The 27,503-nt window shown below is 45.6% G+C and overlaps 1 protein-coding gene and 1 long non-coding RNA gene across 4 annotated transcripts in view; one reads left to right on the forward strand and one right to left on the reverse strand.

Moving 5' to 3' along the window:
- Window positions 1-27,503, reverse strand: part of LOC119461857 (transmembrane protein 43) — a 107,793-nt gene that overhangs the window by 22,275 nt on the left and 58,015 nt on the right. For all 3 annotated transcript variants that reach the window (XM_037723229.2, XM_037723227.2, XM_037723228.2), the window contains exons 6-9: window positions 25,026-25,083; window positions 24,873-24,934; window positions 20,516-20,628; window positions 15,807-15,866 (exon numbers count right to left, since the gene is read on the reverse strand). In XM_037723229.2, coding sequence (XP_037579157.1) covers window positions 15,807-15,866; window positions 20,516-20,628; window positions 24,873-24,934; window positions 25,026-25,083 — 293 coding nt within the window. The remainder of the gene's footprint in view (window positions 1-15,806; window positions 15,867-20,515; window positions 20,629-24,872; window positions 24,935-25,025; window positions 25,084-27,503) is intronic.
- LOC125947626 (uncharacterized) lies at window positions 11,141-19,000 on the forward strand. Its single transcript, XR_007468455.1, has 3 exons — window positions 11,141-13,748; window positions 18,243-18,366; window positions 18,709-19,000. It is a non-coding gene; the product is annotated as an uncharacterized LOC125947626 (long non-coding RNA).

The raw sequence follows: 27,503 nt of genomic DNA on the forward strand, positions 1-27,503 counted from the left end.
ACGGTTGATGACGGAACGTAACGCCGGATCACACAGCTGTTCATGGCCGAAATGAATTAACTGAGATATAGAAAGGACACAGGCATCAGTATCAGGGTGGGTGCTGTCGGGTGGATCCATGAGATAACGGGACAGGCAGTCCGCGTCCTGATGTGATTGGCCAGACTTGTGGATGACGGAAAACGAGTACTCTTGAAATCGCAAAGCCCAGCGTCTGAGATGGCCTCTAGGATCTTTCAGCGAGGAAAACCAGCAGAGCGCATGGTGGTCAGTGACTACCGTGAATGGGCGGCCAAAGAGGTACGGTCAAAACTTGGAGCTTGCCCAAACAAGGGCAAGGCATTCACGCTCGGTAATTGAGTAATTGCGTTCTGGGGCAGAGAGCAGGCGGCTGGTGTACGCTATGACGCGGTCACGACCATGCTGGCGCTGGGCAAGGACGGCTCTGATTCCGTATCGACTGGCATCCGTTCAAACTTCTGTAGGAGCAGATGGGTCGAAGTGCGCCAACAGAGGAGAAGTCGTCAGAAGGCGGATAAGTGCAGAAAATGCATGAGCTTCTAGATGGCCCCAGACAAAAGGCGTATCTTTCTTGAGAAGGTCGGTGAGTGGACGGGCGATGTCAGCGAAATTTTTGACAAAACGACGAATGTAAGAACATAAGCCAATGAAGGAGTGAACGTCTTCGGTTGAGCAAGGTGCAGGGAAATGCTTCACGGCGCAAATTTTTTCTGGGTCAGGTCGGATTCCTACACCATTAACAAGGTGGCCGAGTACTGTTATTTCGCGGCGACCAAAACGGCACTTGGATGAGTTAAGCTGAAGACCGGCGCTGCGGAACACTTGGAGGATGGCGGACAGGCGCTGAATATGGCTGTCAAATGTTGAGAAAACCATAACGTCATCTAGGTAACATAAGCAGGTCGACCATTTGAAGCCACAAAGGAGCGAATCCATCATGCGATCAAATGTGGCTGGCGCATTGCATAGGTCGAAGGGCATAACTTTAAATTGGTATTGTTACGGGGAGGCAAACACAACAGGAAAACGTATTTACAGTATATTTACAAGGCGATCAAGCGTCAACCATATGGCCGAGAGCGCGCGCCAGATCATCAGCGTCTTCTTCATCGATGCTCCTCTAGATGAATCATACCGTGACATGACCTCCGGCTGCTCAAGCACCGTCACAGTGCTTGCTATGATCCAGGCGAGTGGTAAGGTTTAAGGCGGGATACGTGAACAACGTCAGTAGGTGATGAAACGGTTGGCGAGGAAGACTCGAGCGGGCCAATCTCATACGTGACGTCTGTTACACGGCGTAAGACACGGTAGGGTCCGGAGTACCGCGAAAGCAATTTTTCTGAGAGTCCAACACGCCGAGTCGGAGTCCATAAAGCACAAGGGCACCCGGAGTATAGATAACGTCGCGATGACGGGAGTCGTAGCGGTGCTTCTGGTGGCCTTGCGATGTAGTAAGGCGACGGCGAGCAATTTGGCGTGCCTCATCAGCTCGGGAAATGGCATCACGAGCGTACTCAGTTGGCAAATGGACGGCATCGGGGATGATAGTGTCAAAAGGTAATGTTGGGTCGCGGCCAAACAGGAGATAAAAGGGTGAAAAACCAGCAGTATCATGACGGGAGGAATTGTAAGTGAATGTAACGAAGGGCAACGCAACATCCCAGTCTTGATGGTCAGATGATACATACATAGAAAGCATGTCAGTAAGCGTCCGGTTGAAGCGCTCAGTCAAGCCGTTAGTTTGTGGGCGGTAAGCCGTCGTAAATTTGTGTTTCGTCGCGCAGGAGCGAAGCAGGTCATCGATAACTCTGGACAGAAAGTAACGGCCACGGTCAGTGAGGAGTTGACAAGGGGCTCCGTGATGTAAGATGACATCGTGTAGCAGGAAATCAGCGACGTCCGTAGCACAACTGGTAGGGAGAGCGCGTGTAATTGCGTAGCGGGTGGAGTGGTCCGTAGCAACGGCAATCCATTTGTTTCCAGAAGTAGAGGTCGGGAAAGAACCGAGGAGATCAAGGCCAACTCGGAAGAAGGGGTCAGCTGGAATGTCACGGGGCTGAAGGAGGCCAACAGGAGGCTTAGGTGGCTTCTTTCGGCGTTGGCAGGGTTCACAAGCAGCTACGTAGAGACGAACAGAGCGGTAAAGACCGGGCCAAAAGAAGCGACGCCGAACGCGATCGTAGGTCCGGGAAACTCCAAGGTGACCAGCGGTCGGGGCGTGATGTAGCTGGCCGAGAACGCTCAAGCGCAGATGCGTAGGAACTACGAGCAACAGTTCGCGTCCGTCCGGGTGGACGTTGTAGCGATATAACGTGTCATCTTTAAGCACGAAGAGGCGAAGGGAAGGATCGGGCGCTGCGGAATCCAGATTCTGAATAAGCTCACTTAAGGCATCACGGCGCTGTTCATCACGGATGTGGCTTAAAAGTGGAGACGGAGAGTACACATGCAGGCCAGTGGCGCACCGACGGGGGGGGATTCGGGGGTTGTAACCCCCCCCTGAGGCCGAGTTAACCCACCCTTTTGTATAACCCCTTTTCTTTCCTTGCGCCGTTGAGTACTGCAACTAAGATGTAAGAGGCGTAATCGTCGCGAGTACGCAAAAAGTGCATTTTTTGACAATTTCCCGTGAAGAAATTGAAATTGGTGCTGTTTAGATGGCATTGGCAAACTGTCAACCCCCCCCTGGCAGAGATCCTGGGTGCGCTACTGATGCAGGCATGTCATCGGAGGCTTCAGGCGGATCCACGGGATTGCGGGACAAACAGTCAGCATCCCGGTGCAATTGGCCAGATTAATAAGAAACAGAGTAAGTGTATTCTTGGAGCCGGAGTGCCCAGCGACGAAAGACGCCCAGTGGGATCCTTAAGCGACGAAAGCCAGCCAAGTGCGTGGTGATCGGTAGTGACGGTGAAATGCTGGCCATGTAAATAGGGGCGCAATTTGCCCACCGCCCAAACGAGAGCAACACACTCCCGTTCTGTAATAGAGTAGTTTGGTTCGGCTAAGGAAAGGAGACGGCTGGCATAGGCGACAACACGGGCATGCCCATTCTGATGCTGGACTAAAACAGCGCCGATTCCGTAGCCGCTCGCATCGGTGCGGAGTTTAATTTAACGGACCGAAGCAGGACGTAATCTGCGACGATCCACTGCAGCGATACGATCGCCTTGGCCCTATCTTTAAAGAAATCTGTGACAGGGAAAGTCTGCCGCGCGCCGTGTTTTCACCGCTTATAGGTCGCATTGAAGCGAGAGGCATGATAGCACGAAGGTCCATAGGCAGAAAGTTTTCATTTTCCCGGGGGGAGCTGGGGCCCAACCAGCTTTCCAAAACCTACCCATGTATATATATATATCATATCATATCATAAGAAGCCAACAAACAATGACACCAAGGACAACATAGGGGAAATAACTTGTACTTACTAATTGAATTAAAGAAATGATAAATTAATGGAAATGAAAACGCATGAAAAAACAACTGTCCGCAGGTGGGGAACGAACCCATACGTCTTCGCATTACGCGTGCGATGCTCTCACCATTGAGCTACCGCGGAGCCGTTTTCCCATCCACTTTCTGGGGTATTTATGTTTTACAACTAGAACTAACCCTGGGAGTGTTAGCCAGCGCCACCACTCACAAACCTAGGGGCGGATGTGGAACATCCTTTCTGCCGCAGGCGTCACGAGCACGTGATCTTTTTTTGGGGGTGATGGCAACTGGTCAATAAACCCACATATGCTACCTAAAGGCATCAATGTTGCCGGATTCGAGCCCTCGTTATGTAATGAACGAGAAGAAAGGGAACCGAGGGGCCCGATTTTTATTATCATATCATAAGAAGCCAACAAACAATGACACCAAGGACAACATAGGGGAAATCACTTGTACTTACTAATTGAATTAAAGAAATGATAAATTAAAGGAAATGAAAACGGATGAAAAAATAACTGTCCGCATGTGTGTGTGTGTGTGTATATATATATATACATATACATATATATATACATACTGTAATGAAGCAGAGGCGCCCCTCGTCGCAATACATATATACCCTCTGCTAACAATTTTCTGTTTCTAGCTTTATGGCGAAAGCAATTATATCGACACTTCAGGCAAATTGTCATGGTTGTCATCGCCGGTATGTTCCGCATTAAATCCAAAAGCTATATACAGTATAGACCACTTATACATGACCGGTTATAGTGCAGGACCAGATATAGTACGGTCTTTTCAGACTCCCGTTAATTTTCTCATAGCACTCCATGTATACACATATCGCTTATAGTGCAGTTGCGGGAAACGAAATACCGGTTACAGTGCGTCTGCCTGGGAGTACGGAAGTCAGCGGAGACGGCGAACGCTCCCCTCAAACGGGTGCTCCAAGGAGTGCTCGAGGAAGAAAGAGGGATGAAGTGGAGGAGAAGGGCACGTGGTGCGAACGAACAGCCAGTGAGGCTGAAACCAGAATCTTGAGTGCGAGTCGTGAAATATTGCGGCGCGCATAGAGAGCGAGGGCCACGAAACTGCCAACGCCGGCCAAGGCTCGCTTCACGATAACGGCAGTAAACGAAACTTCAGGGAGCGGGCAGCGCCGGGATGGCACGGCAAAGGGCGCACGCGGTGACCGTGGAATGTGGAGGAAGAGGGCGGCAGGGAAGCGGTTTTGCCTCGGCAACTCCGCCGCTTCGGTGGCTCCCCTCGCCCTCCCTCGTAACTCCCTCACTTTCGACTGTCACCTGGCGCTCCAGCTCCTCGAAGTTTCATTTTCTGCCGTTATCGGGAAGTGGGCGTTTGCTGGCATGGGCAGCTTCGTTGGCCGGCCTGGGACAGCGCCGCTGCTTTCCTTTGCGCCGTAGCCACAGCGTGCAAGGTCAACACGTGACTAGAAAGTAGAGGAAGCCTAAAAGAGAAAGAAGGGTTCACTGCCATTTTCTACACGTGGCTACGGTAGCGTGACTGAGACGTTGGCACGTACACGCATCTTCCGGCGCAACGCAGAATCGGCGACCTTGCCATTTGAGAGAGGGTGAAATTTCCGCCGCGTTTTTTTTCGTTCTTTTTTTGTTTTGTTTTGTTCGCGCGCGACATTGAGGGGTCTCACCTAAGCTTTTACTCTATGGCGGTGCCGGAGCAATGCCGGTCGGAGGCGCCGCCACGTGAATTATTTCGGATAACGAGATTCGACTCTAAATTGAATGCAAACGTTCTAGCCGCATTCCTCGACCGTCGCATACGCGTGGCGGCTCGGTGCACATGTTTTGCATATGTGCGGGCCTTGAAAACTGTTGCTTTAGTTATAGTGCGGTACCGCTTATAGTGCGGATATTCGCGACTCCGGCGACTTACATTATAAGCGGTGTACACTGTACATGAGCTACGCATATACCCTGTAGGTGCGGGAAAAAGCACGTAACAGTGAGCGGAAAAGGATGGCGGCTTGATGGGCATTATTTCTAACGCGCTCAATATTCGGGTTAGTTGTAGGTCACGTAATCAAATGCGAATGGGAAGGAGAGCACGCGTCTTCTCCTCTAGCCCTGCCATAGCTGTGAATGACTGTGCGCGGCTGACGCTTTTTTTCTTCTTTTTATTGCGATAAAGACTTGCCGGTAAGGCATAATTCTTGATGTGTATATATGTATTATATGTGTGCTGTGAGACCTGTGTTGTGTATGAATTGAAGCAGTGTTTTGTCGAATCTGTTATGTATCCAGCGGTCATAGCTGGTTGTCACAGTGTAGCAGAGGCCAGCTTGCAGTAGGAGATGCGAGCGTTCCGATTGTAAACCAGTACATGTCCATATTAGGTGGTATGCATCTGCTTCCATCACAGGGACGGAGCAGTATGGACACGTAGCACCCAGTGGTAAATGCGACCAGTTCCACCTTGAGATCACAGCCGGTGTAAGGGCCACCCCGGCCCGAAGCTTCCTAAGCACAACTTCCTCCGCCCTACTAAGTTGAAGGGGGAGGGAGCAGACACACGGTGGGATAAGAGCGCGTGTGTCCTGCCGGAGAAAATTTTTACGGGCTCGGAGCGAGTTAAGGGGTTGAGGTGGGAGGGGAATAGACGGAAGATCTGGATTAGGAGGGCAATGTTGTGAGGGTTCGCTGCATGGCCTTGAATCCAGTGTACCTTGATGCAAGTAGCTGTTTTTCTATTCATAGTGTGTATTGTCTCGCAGATTTCCATCGCTGTGTCAACCTTCTTCAGTTCCTGAATAGCCGCTAAAGAATCAGTCAAGATATCTAGTTGTTTGATGGTAGGTAGCTTAGATGTCGCATCTTGCACAGCGTCGTGGATGGCTTGAAGTTCCATTACTAGCGCGCTGGCTTCCGTAGATGAATAGCGCTGGTGACCGCTGATCAAATTATGCGTAGTACTGAGGAATGATGTCCTCCCGCCGTCTGGGAGAATAGCAGCATCCACTTTGCAGGCGTCAGCGCATGATGCATCGATGATATTGTGTTCGTCAATAATACCTGTTGTATCACTGCGTCGTAACTTCGTTGGCTTATTAGATGTGATGCTAGTGAATTCCCAGGGAGGCATTGTATAGGGCTGATTGTCAATCCGAGAGCTGCGTTGAAAATGAGCATGCAATGCATCGACAGCCGGAACAAGTTGTTTTTTTATTTCACGGGCTTTTTCACATTTAAAATTAGCTCTGCAAGTGTGTTGAGCTGGGCATGTTCCTGTAACGTTGGTATCGGAGTGATGCGTGGTAGTGCTGTGATTGTGCGCATAGCATCGCGATTAATTGACTCTAACTGTGCCAACTATGCCAAAGTCAGCCGTTGAAATTGTGCCTGATATAAAATTCGTGGCTGCAAGACTGCATGTACCAGCCGTCGAGCTATGTCAGTACGAGCTCCAGCTACTTTTGCACCAATGTGACGAATAAGGTGAAGTGTTTTTGTCGAACTCTGTCTGATTTTATGGAGCCAGTGTGCACCACTGCCAGAGTGGTGAATATCGAAACCCAGCATGCGGACCTCAGAAGCCTCAGGGATCGTCACTCCGCCGAGTCTAAATGTAAAGGGGTGCTGCATGATTCTTATGCGTCCTTTCTTGTTTGCTTGATTTTTGGGTGGAAATGTCCAACCCTGCTTTCCGAGCGTAGTTGTGCAGAACATCAAGGGCTTCTTGAAGCTGTTGAGTTTGTCTAGATACATCTTCATGCACAGACCACAAAGTGACGTCATCCACATAGATTAAAAACTTCACGTCTGGAATCTGGTGTAGTTGCCAGGCTAGAGGTATTAGAGCAACGTTGAAGAGAAGAGGAGCCAAAACCGAACCTTGTGGGACTACTCTGTTCGATGTGAAGTATCCTTCTTGCCTTCCATCTACTCTAATCGCAAATGTGCGATTCTGAAGAAATGAGTAGATAAATCTTATGACCCGTGGTGGAAGCTGACGCTTATGGGGCCCGCGTGCCTTATCTAATCATTGCTAATCATTGGTGGGTGCAATGATAAAGGGCGACAAGGGATGGCTGCTTACTTCATGCGCGCTGTATTTCTTGCCGGGCTGTCTTTCTGCGTCCCTAGTGTTGCAGAGTTAAGAGACAGAGGTCATCGCAGATCACTCACAGAGGCCGTCAGTAGTGGACATAAAAATAGGCAGATAATGATGATGAATCTAATTTTCAGAGTTGCAGTGAATCGCGCGGCTGTACGAACCGTTCGCCTCCACACAACCGTTCGCTTTCACAACACAATGCTTGCGTTGTGAAAATGACTGCTCGAGGTCATCCAGAGAGGTATTTACAGGTTTACATGGTCCGTGCTTACTATGTCCACTATGCTTACTATTTTAATTTTAGGTGAATGTTTACTACAATTTATATGGCCACTATAACTAACATATATAGACTCGTGTAAGGGCCACACTTTCCTGTCGCAATTTTGACGAGCCTTTCATGGTACCGGGCCATTTGACCACATTTTTCCAACTACGAGTATGAAATCTTCCACAATCGCCTCCTCTCGACATCCAGTGTCGACGCGCGAAAGTAAGCTGCAGCGCGACAATTCGCTGTTGAGACCGATCAGAATCAGCGCACAGAACGTGACTGCTTCTCGGTTGGATGTCTTTTTTTCTAATATTGGCTGTCAAGTTATGGGTGCGGCCATTACACAGGTGCGATCCTTACATGGATTTACACGGTAAGAATATTTATTCGTGTAATTGTCTTCTACTTCGCTATCACTAATACTGCTTCGCCTTCCCGGCTAAGCTGCACTCTTTTTAAAATTTTTTTACTACTTTGAGTCCGAGTATAAGCGCTGCTGCTCATGAATTCTGGACTTCTATTTATTCTGATTTTGAGTGTATCCGGCTTGGCATCATTTCGGTTACTGATTGAATTCTATATACAAGGTGTTTCAGTGAACAGTTTCCAAAATTTTTAAAGGTTGCCTGTGGCAGATACGTAGTACAATTCTAGTTCATGAGCTCGTCTACTCGAAGAGGCGGGCATTACTTTTACAAAAAAATGAAATGAATAATCGACTAATTAACAAAATTAACCAATTAGGTTTTACCTAATTACCTTATGGCCTGTGTTGCAATTTACAAATTCTAGCCATGGAGTGCGGATCCACTTTGAACGAATTCTCAGGCAAACCCCAGTGTCGAGATATTAATTCTATAACTTTGCGGAGAAATACATTGGCGTGCCAGTCACTTTCTCAACAAAACGTCGTTTTATGCATCAAAGCACAAAAGTATGAAAAGAACAAATTATGGGATTTTACATGCCAAAACCACAATCTGATTATGAGGCAAGCCGTAGTGGAGGACTCTGGAATAATTTAGACCACCTGGGGTTCTTTAAGGTGCACCTAAATCTAAGTATACGGGTGTTCTAGCATTTCGCCCCATCGAAATGCAGCCGCCGTGGCCGTGATTTGATCCCGCGACCTCATGCTTAGCAGTCCAACACCATAGCCACTAAACAACCACGGCAGGTAAGCGCAAAAGTAACTGGAACGCCAATGCATTTCTCCGCAATGTTCGGAAATTATCTCGAAACTGGTGCCATCCTGAGAATTCGTTCCTAGTGCATCCGCCTTGCGAATTCCACGGCTAGAATTTGTAAATTGCAACACGCGCCATAAGTTAATATGTTAAAAACCTAATTGGTGATTTTCTTAATTAGTCGATTATGCAAAGTAATGTCCACCTCTTCGAGTAGACCAGCTCATGAACTAGAATTGTGCTATCTGCCACAGGCAACCTTTAAAAATTTTTTGAAAGTGTTTTGCTGAAACACCCCGTATTTATGGCCTCTTTTTGCGTAAATGATTACACTAGATTTTTTTTCTTTTATTTTGTCGCCAGTCGTTAGCATTGCCTACTGGAAAGAGAATCAATATTGAGACACATATCACTCACGTGCTTTTCACACACTGTTGATAGAAGACTCTGCCGAAGGGGTCACTGCAGTCTGCAGATATTTTTCAGGGTCAAAAAAGCAGGCAAAGTAATTTGAAGTGAGGTGAACATACATCAACATATTAATTTTCTAGGTATAGGCTATCCATTTAGTTGGATACCTCCTTCTCTTTAAAAATATAATAAACTTTGTCCTTTGTATATATTTAAATATATTGTGTCTGTGCGCGGTGTTCAGAGGAAATTTTTTAAAAATGTTAAAGTGAGGAAACACGGATGAGGTAGCCGCCGCTGGCGCTTCTAATGCGCTCGTCCTCGTATTGTTAGGATTTGCCGAAATAAAGCGAAAGTATAAATTAAAAGCCGTGCACGTCCGCGCCAACAATGGTGCCGTAAGCTTTTAGTCACAACAAAAGTGAAAATGTGGAGGCAACGTAAGAGAATCCTCAAATTATGTGGGTAACAGAACCCCGGTAATTACTTTTTTTGGGGGGGGGGTTAGGCTACAGATCTCCGGGGGGGGGGGGGGGGGGGCTCAGCCCCCCCGGGAAAATTCCGGAGGGGGCTTGAGCCCCGGAGCCCCCCCTGTAGTCGGCGCCTATGCGAAGGTCAATTCGCTCGCCACGCTTCATCACTCGAGCATTTTGACAGTTCGTTTCAGCGGTCAACGAGCGAGATGTGTTCATGTTTGCTTGTGCGCGCGTGACACCGTGCTTGTTAACTTATTTAGTAAGCAAATACGGAACCTAGAGTACGGTGATAGCGACAACAGAAATGTGCCTGGAGTGTCCATTATCACAATAAAATAGTTGTTTTGGTTATAGTGCAGTACCGCTTATAGTGTGGATATTCGCGACTCCGGCGACTAACGTTAGAAGCGGTCTACACTGTACAATAGGTACGAAGTGGTGAGAGGGATTTGGAAAGGGGTGATGGTCCCTAGTTTGAATTTTGGCAATGCAGTCCTGTGCATGAGATCAAAGGTTCGAGCAAGGTTGGAAATTAAACAGCGAGGGGTAGGTAGGCTTGCTTTGGGAGCACACGGAAATACACCAAATCAGGGGGTACAGGGTGACATGGGATGGACGTCATTCGAGGGCAGGGAAGCCAGCAGCAAGATAGAATTTGAGGAGCGATTGAGAGAAATGGCAGAAAAGCGGTGGGCAAGGAGAGTTTTCAGTTATTTGTACATGAGGAATGTTGATACAAAATGGAGGAAGCTGACCAGAAAACTGTCAATCAAATACTTGGACTGCAGGAGGGGTGCAAACCAGGAAACAGCGGTTAAGAAAAAGGTTAAGGAAACAGAGAGGGGTCTGTGGAAAACAGGGATGCAGACGAAATCAGCACTGGGAACATACCGAACTTTCAAGCAAGAAATTGCCAAAGAAAATATCTACGATAATTCTAGGGGAAGCTCTTTGTTGTTTGAAGCCAGGACGGGAGTATTGCGGACTAAGATGTACCGAGTCAAGTACCAAGGTATAGACGCGCTGTGCTGTGCGTGTGGAGAGGAAGAGGAAACGGCTGAACACCTCATACTTTTCTGTAAAGGGCATTCTCTGGGCCCGGATTGGTTTCAACCCTACAGTGGAAAGCAACGGGGCTGATTTTTTCAAAGCATTGGGGTTTAGGGACAGTGACGGCAAAATAGACTTTAAGCGGGTAGAAATAACCAAACGGAGGTTATCTGATTGGTGGATAAAATCAAGGCTAGGGTGAAATTTCCCTCAACAAAGTACAACATATTTTATTAGTCATGGCTAGGTGGCGTGTGCCACTGCCTGATTTAAAGTGTTCAGCCTCATCCATCCATCCATCCATCGGGTCCTGACTTCACCATGGGAGGCTGCATCGCCCGGAACATCAGTCAGCCCTTCACCTACAAAAGAGCTGCGACCAACCGCGGCACTTTGTGGGCTTGGCAGCTGTGCCACAGCGCAGAGCAGTAACCCGCTTGTCTCTGCCATGCAGGTTAGTAAACCGTGTACTCATTTCGCGAAGAAATCGAGCATCTTTTACTGCAGCTGCCGAGCCCACATTGCTGCTTTCTCATTGTTGCTGAGTGTATTGACATCGTTCATTCCTTGCTCATGCAGTCAGGTGATGTTGAAACCAATCCGGGCCCAGAGAATGCCGCAATACTAGCTGAACTGCAAAAAATGGCCAATCGAAATTAATTTCGGAAGTAAAAGACTTGAAAAAACAACTTCTTACGACAGATCAGACTATCGCCCACTTGAGCCAGCGATGTAGAAAAACATTGTCAGAGCCTTACGTTGCTTTGCGCAGACATTGACAACATATGGACTACCCAGACAGCTCAGCATGTTTGCGACCTCGAGGCGCATCTTGACGATGCCGCAAAAAATCACGGCGAAACAACTTAATTTTTCATGGCCTTCCCGACTCTGAAAATTCAGAAAGTTATGCTCAATCCGAGGAAGTGGTCATACGGCATTGTCAGGACTGCTTAGGTTTTATTTTAGAACCAAAAGAGATAGAACGGGCCCATCGTCTTGGCTGCCACTCTACCGGGCACAATCGCCCCATTATCGTTAAGATTTGTTTTTACAAAACGAAAGAAGCCATCCTGTCTAATGCATGAAAGCTAAAAAGAATGAATTACAGCATTGCACAGGATTATTCCCGTTCTGTTAGAGACACGTGTAGGCATTTGATTGCTTTCGCCAAAACAAAATCAGCCCATTTTTCCCTACATTTTAAAACCCTTTTAATTGGTTCAAAAAGATATACTTACGACGAGGTCTCGCAAATGGTAAAGTAAGTTGCATAGCAATCCACTCAGAATAAGAAGAAAGCACATCCCTGCAAGTCTTCCCGAGCTAATCTTACGTTCTCTGTATTCTTTACTAATATACACAGCTTCCTGTCGAAGCGAGTGTCCAACATGGATTTGTCACCTGTCAGTAATGTACTTATATTAACAGAAACATGGCTACATAGCGATATTAGCGACGCCCAAGTTCTTGACAATTTGACTAATTTCAACCTTTATCGCAAAGATTACCGTGATGCACGCGGGGGTGGAGTACTTGTGGCGGTGAATCAGCAGCTACCATCTTCAGTATTTCATATCGATTCTGATATTGAAATGTTATGGGTAGTTTGCCGCGCTGCACCATGAACCGTACTTTTAGGCATCTGTTATAGGCTGCCTCAAACTAACCCCAACTTTCCCCACAAATTTAACAATATTCTAAGCATCCTTACGGGAACACATCAGACTGCAGACATAGTTCTGTATTGCGATTTTAATTATCATAGTATAGACTGGCGTAACTACTTAATTAACTTTATCAAGCAACCCAGAAGCAACCAGTTTTATTGATGTTTGTCTCAACTTAAACCTCTCACAGCTAATACTTGAACCAACGTGTGTTACGCAGAACTCTGCAAACATTTTAGATTTGATACTAACCAACAATCCCGACAGCATGTAATTTATAACATATCTCGGGGAAGTAAGTGACCACAACGTTGTCCATGCAACCTTTAACTTCGTTCCACTAACACGTGCAATTTATAAGAAAATCGTTCGTCTTTACGGGAAGGCCAATTACGAAGCCATTAATATTGAGCTAATCAGTTTTTTTCCTATATTCAAAACAGCTTTTCCTAAGCATTCTGTACAAGAAAATTGGTTGCTTTTCAAGAACAAAGTATGTGAATTAATTGAGATATATATACCGGTATGCAGCTTCCGTGCTAATAAAGACAAGCCATGGATCAATCAATCACTAAAACGACTAGAGAATAAGAAGAAACATTATTTCCGAGCAGCAAAACAGCAACAGAGCCCAAGTATGTGGGACAAATACTATTCAGTGGAAACCACATATCTTGCAACGGTAAGTACAACTTTTTTCACAAAGATCTTGTTAACATGTTAACACGTAATCTGCAACAGTTTTGGTGTGTGGTGAACCCGAAACACAAACGTACAAGTACACTTGCTGACGTAGCAAGTGATGCAGAAAGCGCAAACGCATTTAACGTAGCTTTTGCAAGTGTATTCACTCTTAAGTGTGACATGATTTCTTCCTTACAAAGAACTACCACCAGAGAACGAACTATGCCTGAGATTGTATTTTCCACAAATGGTCTATTATCTCAGATTGAACATCTCAAGATCACATCATCAGCTGGCTTTGATGAAATTAATTTGAAGTTTTTACTAAATACTAAGAACATTTCTGCAAACTACCTGTGTCTTTTGTATTCTCAGTTCCTTTCGACAGGTGACGTACCTGCTGACTGGAAAGTGGGAAAGGTAATTCCCATCTATAAATCAGGTAATAGACAGTCACCATTGAAGTATCGTCCAATATCTTTAACAAGTATACCCTGTAAAATCGTGGAACATGTCATTTATTCACAAATCATGAACTTCCTAGACTCGAACAATTTCTTTAATTCTTCAAAGCACAGTTGTCGCAAAGGTTTATCCTGTGAAACTCAGCTAGCTAACTTTCTTCAGGATTTACGTTAAAATATGGATCATAATCAACAAACTGATGCCATCTTCTTAGATTTCGCAAAGACGTGTCTCATCAGTGTCATCATAAAGTGTCTCATCAGCTTCTTTTAATTAAACTTTCTGGCCTAAACATTCACCCTCTTGTTCTTAACTGGATTGAAGCTTTTCTGAGCAATCATTCCCAATCTGTCTTTGTTAATGAGCACATTTCTAACCCCCTCCCATTAACGTCCGGTGTCCCCCAGGGGTCGGTACTGGGGCCCGTGTTGTTCCTAATATACATAAATGACTTGCCTTTACGTGTGACGATGTTTGCGGACGACTGCGCCATTTATCGTACTATCACTAACCCTTCTGAGCAGCAAGCTCTTCAAAATGATCTTCACTGTATTCAAGCATGGTGTGACCTGTGGCTCATGACACTTAACCCCACTAAATGTAAATCAGTATCTTTTTCGCGTTGTCGTAACCCCTTATCTTTTCCTTATGCTGTCAGCAACGTTAATGTTGAGAGTGTCGAAACATATACTAAGTACTTAGGAGTAACATTGTCATTTGATCTAACATGGTGCGCCATGTCACTAGCATAGTATTGTCTGCTAATAAAACACTCTGCTTTCTAAAACGTCATTTACGTCACGCTCCTGCACATTTAAAGTTGCCGACTTACAAATCCATTATCAGACCAAAACTTGAGTACGCCGCTTCCATCTCGAGCCCGCAATACACTTGAAGCAGTGCAGAATCGAGCAGACCGACTTATCCATTCATCGTATTCGTATCACACCAGTGTATCATCTTTAAAAGCATCACTATTGCCTCTCGCACTCCACCGTCACATCGCCCCGTTCCGTAAGTTTTTTTACAGCACCCATGACCGTCCAAGCTGTATCCCACCAGCCCGCATATCTCATCGTACCGGTCATGTCCTTCAAGTTGCCCGGCCACGCAGCCGCACTGCTACATTCTCTGCCTCCTTTTTTCCACGAGCAGCATCCGAATGGAATGACCTTTCCCACAGCATTGCCGCTATCACCTGCCCGACACCATTTCTTCAAAATGTAACAGACTACCTGTCGCGGAATTAACATGTGGTTACCTTTGTCAAAAATGTTTTTCCTTTGTATATCCACCCCTTATGTAACACCCCCTCCTTAAGGTAATGAAATGCACCAAAGAGGTCGTGAAAAAATTTCTGGAGTGGCAGTGCTCACTACTGTTTACCAGCCAGCGCTTGCCCTGACTCTGAGAGAGTGCCGCGCAGGCTGCGCACACTAAAGCGCTTTTGTTTTGTGAATGTAAACACTTGGGTAATTGTAAAATAAAAGGTCGTTGTTTCTAGCTAAAATATTATAGTTGGCTGGGTATCAACAACTCTAAAAAAAATGTGCCACATGGTTTCCTCCTAAAGCCAGTGAAACAAACGATTGTTACAGCGAAATTAGCCATCTTAAACATGAAGGAGGTGAAAAGAAGGCATTTCCTGCATTCCCTGATGTCTCTTCGTGCCCCGAGTAAGATGGCGACATAATTTTTTTTTTAAACCTCCTTGGTCTGCACACTGTTAAACACTCGGCAGAGGGTTGCTGGAGTTATCTGCACAATATGCTGGGCTGTCTGTGTCACCCTAATGCCATTTTGAAGTCAGTAAGTAAGTCACGCCATCTAGTGTTACCAGACAAACTACAGGTCCTGCGCTATCATATCACACGTGAACCTGCGATATAATTCAAAATTATCATATTTTTTCACTGCACAGTTACATTTGGAATGGCAGAGAGAGAGAGAGAGAGAGGTGCAATAAAAAGAACAATAACAGTGAAAGCAAAACGGTACACGGCAATATTTTCTTCCCAAAATTTGATCAACTTACCTTGTCACCTTGGGGGCCAAGAATACCGGCCACAAAAAACGAGATTCGCATGTCGCCAACCTGTGAGACATTAGGAATGACTATGACGCACCATAAAAGGTTTCCATGCTCACAAGAATGACCACATTGCAGACAACATGCAGACAACATCTATTATGACTCGGTTGCTTGTCAAGTGGAAGAGCTTAATGTATCTTCTTGCAGAAGACCACAAGGACATTTGGGTACAATCGAATATCACAAAGTGAAGCTTAACGGTCAAAAGTAACAAACAGAAGACACTATTGACTGATTGCTAAATGTGAAAAATTGGGAAACAGGACACCACACACGAAGAGACACATCGCTCACTGTTCCTGTGTGTTGTGTCCTGCTTCCCAATTTTGTGCATTTGGCAATCAGTCATTAGAATGAACCAACCTCAGCACATTCTAGAAAACACTACAAATGCACAGATTTGTTGCCTGTATTTCTACTTGGCACATGTCTTTCTGCAGATGGGTAAACACATCTGCAAGTGCATTTTTACTTATGTAGCAGTTTTACTTGCCGAGTGTTAGCAAGGTGCAATGCTAAAGCTAATAACAGAACAATAAGTAAAAAAATGAATTTCAAAGTGAGTGAATTTCGTTCTTGAAAAATGAGCACCTGAGGTCAATTTTGGGTTTGTTGGAGCCAAGAAGAAGGTGCATGCACAATTTTACTCACGAAGAACATTAGTTTATTGCAGTCTACTGGTGCAGTGTAACCCTGCTAATATATATGTAGTAAACAACATGGCATGCACTAAATGGCAGTAGATCTCATTTAGTGCTTTGTAAGTGTGGAATGGCAAGTAAACAAAACAATACACATTAAGAAAGAAAAGAGGAACACTAAACATTGCCTTCAGAATGCTGTTCTAGCCGAATGTGCACAACAAAGCAAAGCAGCACAAGAGATGCACCTTTCTCAGATAGTGGAGAAACTGATGCCAGAACCTCTGAACCTTTTAATCTTGAGTGCCTATCTCTCTCATCAGCTGACCACCAAAATCTGTGTACTCGTGGTTCTTGAAACTTGTGTGTGCAACTGCAGTGATGGCTGAAGCTGTATTGTACTGGTGCTCCTTAACCCTTTCAGTGGGATACACCACATCTTGCTTTCTTGACAGGTCGACGTGGACTGTTGAAATACCATTCCAGAAACCTCGCAGCACTTGCCACGAAAATTACCCGAAAGTTGCATCTGAAGGATACCCGCCTGTGGCACTCTCTGCTACTTTGTGCGAGTTGTTTTGTGGCACCGACGTGGGAGCGGCCCGCTGACGCGTGTTCCGAAGGACCGTAATAAACTTTTATCATGCCATAAAATGCGATAACGAAACTACTTAAGCGCCAAAGCGCGGCACAGTAGGGAGAAAACGAAACCCTTTATCAAGGCTAACGTCAATGCATTGTTTTTACAAAAATTAAATACAACTGGACAAATAGATACAATCATTTTTTTTTATATAATACAACTGGTTGAGTACTAACGACATAATTATGAGGTGTGCCTTCATCATTGGGCTAGTACTTAAATTTGCCGGGGAGTCTCTAGCCATGTCCTGTACTATTTACCTAAATTTCTCAATTACTAAAACTCTGTTCGCGATAATAATGACACCTTAGACATTCTCAAGCACTAATGCATCACTCTAGCTTGACTGAACATTGGCCTTTAGTGCCCCTTTAAAGTACACTGACTTCTTTACAAAGCCTGTAAGGCTCAGAATGGAAAGGCTACTGCTGCTCCACCCTTCTTCAGGTTATGGGTTGCTTGTAAAGCATCCATAACCACACACACACATTTCCTTCCCAGTCATGCTTATCAGTAGAGCCCTCTTCAGCTGGGCTCTTATAGCTTTTCCAGCATATTGTTCCGTCATTTAGGATAGAATAACACAGGGACAGACAACATGTCCTTGCAAACTGGAATGTAGCTGTTATGCAGAGCACTGTTAAAACATGAGTGTACTCTGGAGCAGTCTGAAATATAAGATCGGTTTCTTGGCCCTCGGCTCAAAACAACCAACACACCTATCCATAACAATCAAGTTCTACATTTAGAAAAGGAAAAAAGGCATCAACCAGAAATTTTCATGTCAGATATAAAGATACTGAGAATAAAGAAAACATGAGAATAACGTAATGGCAGCTTCCGTTACTCACAAACTTTCTACTGAGAAATGTCGACACCTGGCACTGTCTCCTTTGCCGTGGGTGCCCCTTAGCAGTGCAGAAATGATGGCCTTCTTTACTTCTATGTTTGTAGTGGCATGAACGAGACTGAGAGGCCACATTTTTTTGCTAGTCACATAAGCGGTATGAGTTTACAGCAGGTATCTAACACACCTTATGTGCGGTGAGCAGGCAGACTAAGAGAGCATGAATATAATGTGAAATGTATGCACAGAGGCTGGCCCTTGGCAACACTCTGAGCTGGCATAACGATCAACCTAAGAAAATTATCTATACACAAACGACTCGGGCTACACCTGCGTCCATACCCAGAACAAATGGCATCTTCTTAGGCACAGGTAAACTTTTTCATTGCCACAATTTTATTAAGCATTATACACTATTAATGGTTGTGTGATCTATGTGTGCACTTCTTGCATGTTTTTCCCAATAAAATTTGTTTAAATTCAGCAAGGGCCTTGCTTGGTGTGCTCTTCCGGTGTGTCCTTTGTTCCCACACTACACAATTAATTATGCAAATACGAGAAGTGCACAAAGAACACAAACCACAGAAACAATAAAAGAAACATAATCACAGCACTGCGTTCCAGCTAATCTTTATTTGGAAACACGTATCCATAGAACAAAACAAGCACCACACAAAGTACGCACAAGGCATGCATATTTTCTTTTTCTCGCAGCCTTTCTCATGGCCACAGGGAGACAGAAACGATGCCCACGGCCTTTCCTTTTATACTATTTATGCTACCACTACTATGCCCCCTTCTGACACAAATGCCAGCTTTTTCTGCATAAGGTGCAGTGGTGCAGAAGCAAGGACAACAATTTTCTTTCATTACAAGGACATGAGGGAAATATCTACTGAGAGTAAAGGGGACAGCAAGCCAACTGTTGTCCTTAGTGGGAAGAGCAGATTCCGTCTCGATCACTCCTCGGATTTTCCCCTACTTTTTAATACGAGACATGCTTTTCTCTGTTGTAATGCAGTGATTTTCTGTGCTTATGTACACTGTTGCGCATGTACGCCTTATTATCTTTACTGTAAATTTTTCTTTGTCATATTTGTTTTTCATGAAAAATCTTGTACTTGTGCTGTACTAAGATGTTTTTTGTAGTTATGTATAGCTGCTCTGTACTAAGGTTTTCTAGACAAATTAACGAGAGGTACCCTTTACAGTCTTGTTACCTGTTGTAGTGCAGCCACCTTATCAGTGTTGTTTATGTGCGTGGACTGTTTGATGAGAACTTATTAGACTTGTGAATGAAGAAAGAAGAAACAGAAGAAGGCGAGCCAGGGGCAGCTTGCGTGCTTGACAGCGTCAAGAAAAGAAACAGAAAAGGAAGAAGACAGGCGAGTACCAAACGGGCAGAGGGGGCTCGTGACTTGGAAGACGCAGGACCAGTGCGCTGTTCCGGGAGCTCCTGCCGCGGTACCCGAGGCGGCCCCGAGGACACCGCGCCTGCCTGTCGGTGCAGACGCGGAGTGGTGCCTGGTGTGACGCCGTTTGGAGCAGGCCTGGCTGCTGCCTGCTTGTAGCCGCCTGTTGGAGCAGCTTCAGGCTGTGTCCGGGGCGAGGCCTAACCGAGGCCTCGCTCGAGGCGTAACCGAGGCCTTTGGTTTGAGGCCGCCTCTTGCTCGAGGTGGCACGTGAAGTTGTGGCGGTGGAAGCCACCAGCCCGAAACTCGTGCGAGTGCTCTGGCCACAGTAATGCAGTCGTGGGCCGTCGCCTGCCTCATCTGATGACCAGTGCCGTGGCTCGCTGCCTGGCTTGCCTCCCACGAGGGTCATCATGCCATGGTTCATCTCCAATGGGAATCGTCACGACAGCTCAGACGATCTACCGCCGATCGACGAGACCACCAGGACTGAAGCTGTGAGACATACTTGCTTTTTCCTTGAACGCTGCTTAGGGTAGACGTGTGTGTTTTATGTTTTATGAACCTTTGCTCTGTATTCTGTGTTTAGTGCTTGTCTTGTCTCAGTCCTATCATGTCAGATAAATGTTTGTTTACATCTGTTCGTACGTCTCTGACATTCATTACCACCTGATTACGCACAGACATACGTGCCGAACTATTCCATCACACCTGTCTTTGTAAGTGTACACCACATTTTGTAACCTCATCATTATGTGCAATAAACTGAAATGCTCATGTGTGTGGCACAATTTTTTTGTCCCTGTCTGTGTTAGTGCTGCTTTGTCAAGTACGAGCCTAACCGTCCATTTGCACAACCTCACTGCCTCTGTAATTTCTTGATTGGTGTGATCCGTGCTTTTTTCTAATACAAAACACAATCTTAATACAATATTTTGCAGCCACAGTCAGACACATGAATCTCAAGATGATTTGCTTTATGCTCACAGAGCTTTTCGAGCCAACTTTTTCATGTTCTTTCTGCACTGACTTCCCGTTACAAAGTCACCATTACAAGTGCCAGAATTAGTACCATGTTAAGCAAATTAGGTGTATTTTTTTCACCTCACCTTTGGCTTCTCGGGTGTTCCACCAGATCCGGTCAGGTACACAAAGTTCTTGGTGCCTTGTTCAGTGATTACAGCATCCAGAGGGTGGAAGTTATCAATCATGGAAATCAAACCTGCAGAGGAATTGCACATGAATGAGAGCAGCGGTAACTATTTTTTACTGGGTAACAAAGCTTGGCCACTGCAAGTTAAAGTTGGCCCTGCTATTGCAATCGGTCTTCACATAAGCGTTCCCTTCACCACATCGCACTCTTAAAGCAAAGCTGGCTTTGGGACGAGTAAAGCGGACTGCAAACAGTGTGGGTTGGTGCACCAATTGAGAGCCTTAATGTGGGTTTCTAATGCAAGCTGCTCCTCAGCCGGTGCACCTCGTTGCATTAACCAATAGAGTTAACCTACAAGGGTCCCCATATTTCGGCAGGTCTATACCGGGAAGCGCTTGACTTTGACAATTATCCATAAATGGTTTGTGCACAATATATTGCCCGTCTGCAGCTACCATTCAGATGAAGAAAAAACAAACCCTGCATGACATGAAAGACACACTGATGCACCCTAGCATTGAATTGAAACTGTGCTTCACAAACTGTTTTGCAATGTAAATGCCATACTGAATTAAAATGAAATTGAGAGAATTCGACTGGGTCAGGATGGAACGTGATGAAATAAAACAAGACACACCGAAAACAAAAGAGTAAATGTTTCGGTTTCTGTGCATTAACCTTAATAAATCTTTTGTGGTCAGTGTATTGTTTTATTTCATCAATACTGAATTAAGAATAGCAATGGTATGCTTTTACCTACAACACTCCAGCCGCCTTCAATAATTTCACATGTAACAAAAAAAGTTTTTTACTGAGCAAACTGCTGCCCATGTGGAGAGGCAACTGAGAGCCACGCAATGACACAAAGCGTGCACTACTGACTCCGTGAGGACAATTCTCACGAAGTCTGATGCAGCGTAGGGGGGGGGGGGGGGGAGTGCACGCACTGCCATGCTTACTGCCACCACCTTCCTTCTGCACACATAAGTAGGCAGCTTGCAGCAAGGCCCACACAACACTTCAAGGCCTGAAAAGGAACCAATTTTAGAAATGAATATTGCTTGCAAGGAAGCAAGACAGTTCTCACAGCAGCTGGGCAATCACATTCAGTCTGCCTTACAATTCTACATTACACTAGAGAAAAACAAACTTGTTGCTGAGCAAGCTGGTCTGGTTTACTGCAATTCTTTTTCAACAGCACAAAACAGACAACACACATAGAATGTCTTCCTTTCATCAACAATTTCGTTATCGCACCTACAGAAATTGATAAACTCTATTGACAGCCTTTTCTATGTAGTGTTAAACTTTTCCACTGGAATTATCCGAACCAACAACGGAATGCACCGTCTGAAATTACAACTGAATTTTAGCTATCTGTCAGATTGGGGAGTCTAAATATATCAAACTTGGATTGGAGGTTTCGTCGAAACTAGCCTCCAGTGCTTCAGTAATTCCTCAATAAAACAATGCAAAATTTTCACTTTGGTCAACTCGGCAACATAAGTTTTAAATGATAGCAGCAGTCAAAACACACAAGATTCTCTTGGGTTGCCTAATTTTTCAATCCGACGTCTAGGCTGCTTTAACGATGTCTCAAACAACGGTCATGAGTGCATGCTGCTTTCATAAATGTGTTGAACAAATATATCAAACGCAAGTATTTTTCTCACTTTTATCCATCAGCGTTTCGACAGCATTATTATGAGCAATCCTTCCCATCATGTTCATTGACGCACTCGAACCTTTGGCCAACGAGCGGTCTTACACTGTGCAGCTTACTTCATGCTGCTGTACAGCAATGTACAGGAAGCCCCGTTGAACGCCCACTAGACCACCTTGCTTGCAAAGAAACACAATACGAGGAGACCTGCTTCCCAACATTTACAACCATTGCTTCGCGAGCCTAAAGAACACAGTAAACAACGTGCCTGCTGCAATGAGTAAAAACTAAAGAAAGCAACTAATTACTTTCATTTGTGTTCCTTGAGGTTTCAGGTTTCTCAAAATTCTCAAAGACTGCAGGAGCCATTACATCCATTCAAAACACCAATAATCAGGCTTTTAACTTTATGTATTGCGGTATACGTTGCGAGTACTATGTCTTGAAATAAAAATTTGAAACATACAAGTGCTGAAAATGAACACATTTCTAGCGGTAATGAAAGAGGTAGTGGTGCTTGTGTGTGTGAGGCCCATTTTCAGAGTGTTGTCTGCTTCGTGCTGCTGAAAGGAATAGACAGTCCACCACAGAAGTTTGTGCAGAAAATGCAGAAGAGCGTATCCACCATTGCAGTTCGTCGCCTGATCTTGGGGGCTGTAGAATATATTACTGCCATTTGTGAATGGCGCGTACCACACTTGTCACAATGGAACCACTTGAACTGCTTCGGTGACTTCGGGCATCATTAGCCTGAAGGAGTAGAAATCAAAATACAACCTCTGCTCTATGTTTGTACCAGCCATCTCAGCACTCTGATTTTGCTTTTCAGTAGATGTTGCGTGTAATTTTGGCCAAGCAATACCTCCAGATTGTCTGCTTTCATCTTCCATTAGAACAAACATTTCATTTTTATGCCATATGTATAATACTTATGTGCAGCCTAGATAAAATATAAAAGGAGGTTAATTGGTTAAGGACTGCAGAAAACATCCTTATTTTCTAGTCAAAATCAAACAAAAATTGAATTCAGTGCTCAACGAATAATGTATGAACACAAGCATGTAAACACTTACACAAGTTGAATAAATACATCACTGCTGATTTCAAGGTTTCAGTGTTTTCTATTCAAACTGGAAAAAAAACAAAACAGGAAAGGCACACTGAATTCCTTTTTGTTTTAAAAATTCAGTTTTGACCGAAAGGATGAGGAAAGAACATTTGCCCGAGAGATAGCACGGCGACTGGCAAATTGCAGCCCAGTCTGCTGCCCAAGAACTGAAAGGGTGTTCAAGGGGCTGTGTCCTTGCAGCACTGTGGTGTCGGATAAACTGGGCAAGCTCAATGACGTGGGATCGTAGCTATGTTGTCTTACAACAGCAGTTGAATGCTCAAAATTGGGTTTGCTTTGTCTGTCTGTATACCGTCCATGCTGTTACACTGACGACAACATTTGTCCTCAGTGATGACACTCAATGATGACTTCTGTTGTAGTCAAACCACCTTGTCACCACTGCCACAACAACAGTGCTGGGCAATTAGTGCAACGTGGAGCGTTGGAGTCAGCATGGAGCATTGAAATTAGTGCAATGCTCCACGCTGACTCTGAGAGCAGTATGTGCAACCAACATGACTTTTGCACACTTTCCTGATGCAGATGCCTAAAGCTGATGCAACACAACAATGTCGGCAGTGAAAGTGTAATTACCAGAGAGTAAAGGTCAAGTGGCCCATGCTGAAGAATACACAGATGATTGAACAAATAGGAGTGCCAGGTATACATGGCTTTTACTTCTAAACCCCTAGCTAACTCAGGCTAACTCGTCATATTGAAGTAATTAGGCACACTTTTTGCACATTGGCGGTGAGCGCTGTGTGTGCAGAGGGTGTGTGGGTGCATTTGCGTGAAAGCTAGAGTGTGAAAATTACGCCTAATTACTTCAATATAACTCAGGCCAAATTTCTCATAGAGATGAATTTTTACAGGGCATGCAGTTTAATGCTAAGTCCATTAATTGTATGTTTCTTTCAGAGTAAATCAAATGCACACATTGCTGTGGCAACGCAAAAGAAAAACAACGTTGATTTCACTGCAACAAAGCAGTGGCACCACCTGTCCTGTCACTGTACAAAGAAACACGGCATAGGTGATGTACAGCAGCTACAGTGAAAGATATGTCTTTCAGTGAAGGCATGCAAGTCGCAGTATTGACCCGACGTGTCTTAAGTTTTTTTGCTTGGTGTAACTTGCTTTTTGTGACACTGCAGTCTGTGGCCGAAAACACCTGTCCGTTCTCCATAGTGCAACAAAGCATGTAGCTGTCAATGTTAAAAAAAAAGATGGGCTATTTGTTTGCTACAGCTTGCATTCGTATTGGTAATGAGAAGGACGCAGTCTCGTGTATTTCAATTCTTTTTTCTTTTATGTGCCTTTTCATCAATTTTTTCGCTGCTAGTATGAATGCAAGCAAAAGCATATGGTACGTGGTATGAGTTTAAAAAGCCGCACACAAGGCAAAGCAACTGCTCGAGAGAGGCTGTAGCTTCTCTGCTTGCACAGAGGAGCAAGACCTTGCTGACATGTTTACGAGTGTGTGGTGCATACAGTCAGAAGGATGTGCAACAAAAACAAAACAATGCAACTGGAACGCACTGTCCGAGAGCTGTAGCTGGCCCAGGTAGACTTCAGACAGCACAAAGTCCACAGAGGACCTCCTGGAGTGCCACATGAAAAGAAGAGATTATTGTAATCTCTGCTAAGCAGCTCTTGCCGGTCTTGCATGCTCAATGAAGCAAGTTAACTCACATTGGGCTCACACAGGACACCTTTGTGAAGGGTGTGCAGTCAGATCTCCAGTCAAGCTCTGAAAAAAAGTTGCAATACAGCAACATTTTGGACAACATTGTGTTTATTTGCTAAATCAGATAAGCTGCACATGGAAAACCAGTACATGCACAACGCTGAACTCAACATGAAAAAGAATGGTTGCAGCACTGATCTAGCATCGGTGGTTTGATGAAATAATCATGATGGTATTGGCCTTGAAAATGCAAGTGATTCCATCTATTGAAAAACGCTGCAACGTTTGCTGAGAACTTTTACTGTGGTTAAGGCAGTGTATGTTTCCCACGGTTGGAAAAAACTTGGAATTCATTTGCTGAAGGAGAAAAACTTGTCAGTTTCACCCAAAGGCAATAGCAAGGTTGTGCTTGAGCTACTTGGACAATGTTATAATGATACTACTCGGGGACAACATGGCGCAGCATGTGAGTCTGCACAGCACAGACATCTAGACAGCTGCTGGGCATCTCTGAAACACTGCCAGCAGTCAGTGCACAATGAAAGGGCTGTCCATTCCATTCAGTATGTGCACAGCTGTTTGGCAGGAATGCTCACAACAACAGCAGAAGGCCCTGGTTCCTGCTCTGCCGAGCTGATGGAGCAGAGCATTACGGAGCATCCACTTGGCATTGTCACTCACTCACACCTTTGGAACCCTTGTAATGAGCTTATCAAACCGGGCACCAGCATTCTCGCCTCAACCCGCAGCAGAGACTTGGGCCGTACATGTGCCATCGATAATGGGACAGCACAATGATGATGATGAAGCACCAGAGTGTGCTTCAGGAGGTACAGGTTGGTGGGGATGAAATATGATTCCAGGGGGCCCCATTTTTGTTCACAGGCATTTTTCAAGTCAAAGGTGTAGTCGGTGGTCTAACAATGATCAGCCAGCTCTGCTTTTGCATGAGTGGCTGGTGTTGATTCCGCACATCAAACTTATGCTTTTTGAAGTGTCGCTACTTTAAACAGACGTTACTGTCTTCAAATCTCAGGGCTCCGGGGAGACTGAAAACGTCTGCATCTACCTCTGGTTAATGCACTGGTATTCTAACAAAATATGCCCAAGTACCTTGAAGCATTTTTACATGCTAAACGTCATCTTGGACTCTTGTATGCTACACATCTCCATCAGCTGCCCTTTGGATTGTCATAAAACACCTTCTTCCCGACTACATTCATTTGCACACTGACTGACTGAACAAACTTTATTAAAACCAGCAAGAGGTGGTGGCTGGGCCTAGGCCTCCCACGTGGGGACGTCGAGGTGTTGCCTCTTCACCGCCTCGCAGGCTTGCTGGGTCGCCCAGAGTTGGTCGTCGAGGTTGGAGCTACGCATGGCAGCGTGCCATCTCGACGAGAGGGTCGTGGGGTTGGTGTCAGGGTATTGTTGTGTATAGTCCCAAAGCATGTGTGTAAGTGTGGCTGGCTGTGTCTTGCAGATATGGCACGTGGGATTGGGGTAAATGTCTGGGTAAATCTTGTTGTAAAGGTGTACGAGGGATAAGTGTTGGTTTGTAGCAGGTGGAAAGTTGTAGCCTGCGCTCGGGATAGCTTGTTGTGTGGGCCGGGGAAAGTCCTACGCTCAAAGTAGAAGGATTTCACTACATCATTGTAGCGTGTCAGGCAATTCCTACCGGTGGGGGCAGCCTCCCCGTCTCCTGTGCGGTTAACGAGCCCTCGCGCTAGGGAGTGGGTAACCTCGTTGAGGTTGGGGAGGTGTGGGTGGACGGTGCCTACATGAGCTGGGAACCAGACGAGTGTAACCTGATGGTCGGTTGAGCAGGTTGCTTGTTACAAGATGCGCAAGGCTTGGTGGGAGATATGGCCGTTGATGTAGGTGATAACGGCGGAGCGGGAATCAGAGACGATGGTATGGCATGTTGGGTCTAGTGTGGCTAGCGCGATGGCCACTTCAGCTTCCTCAGCGTGTGGGGTTACTAGACTGATAGCATGATGGAGAGAGCCTTCACGTGTGGTGACGGCTGCAAAGCGGGTACCCGTGGAGATATTCGGCGGCATCGACGAAACTCACACCGTCGTTGCGAGCAAGGGCTTTGGTGAGAGCCGTGGCACGTGCTGTGCGGCATGCGCGGTTGTATTCGGGGTGCATGTTTCTGGGGATAGGGTCAGCATGAATCCAGGCTCGTATGGTAGAGGGGATCTGGTGTTTGTGGCCGTGTTGATGGTGGTAGGTAATACCGAGCGAGGTGAGGATGTGGTGGCCCATCGCTGTGAGTGTGAGTCTCTCTAGCTGAGAGCAATGTTGGGCCTCGATGAGCTCGTCCAGTGTGTTATGGACGCCTAGTTGAAGGAGGAGGTCAGTGCTGGTGTAACCGGGGAGGCCGAGGGCTTGTTTATAGATACCGCGTAGGAGGATGTTGAGTTTGTTTTGTTCAGCCTTGCACCAATTTAGAAACGCAGCAACGTAGGTGATGTGGC

Source organism: Dermacentor silvarum, chromosome 8 (assembly GCF_013339745.2).
Source record: "Dermacentor silvarum isolate Dsil-2018 chromosome 8, BIME_Dsil_1.4, whole genome shotgun sequence".
Lineage (NCBI taxonomy): Eukaryota > Metazoa > Arthropoda > Arachnida > Ixodida > Ixodidae > Dermacentor > Dermacentor silvarum.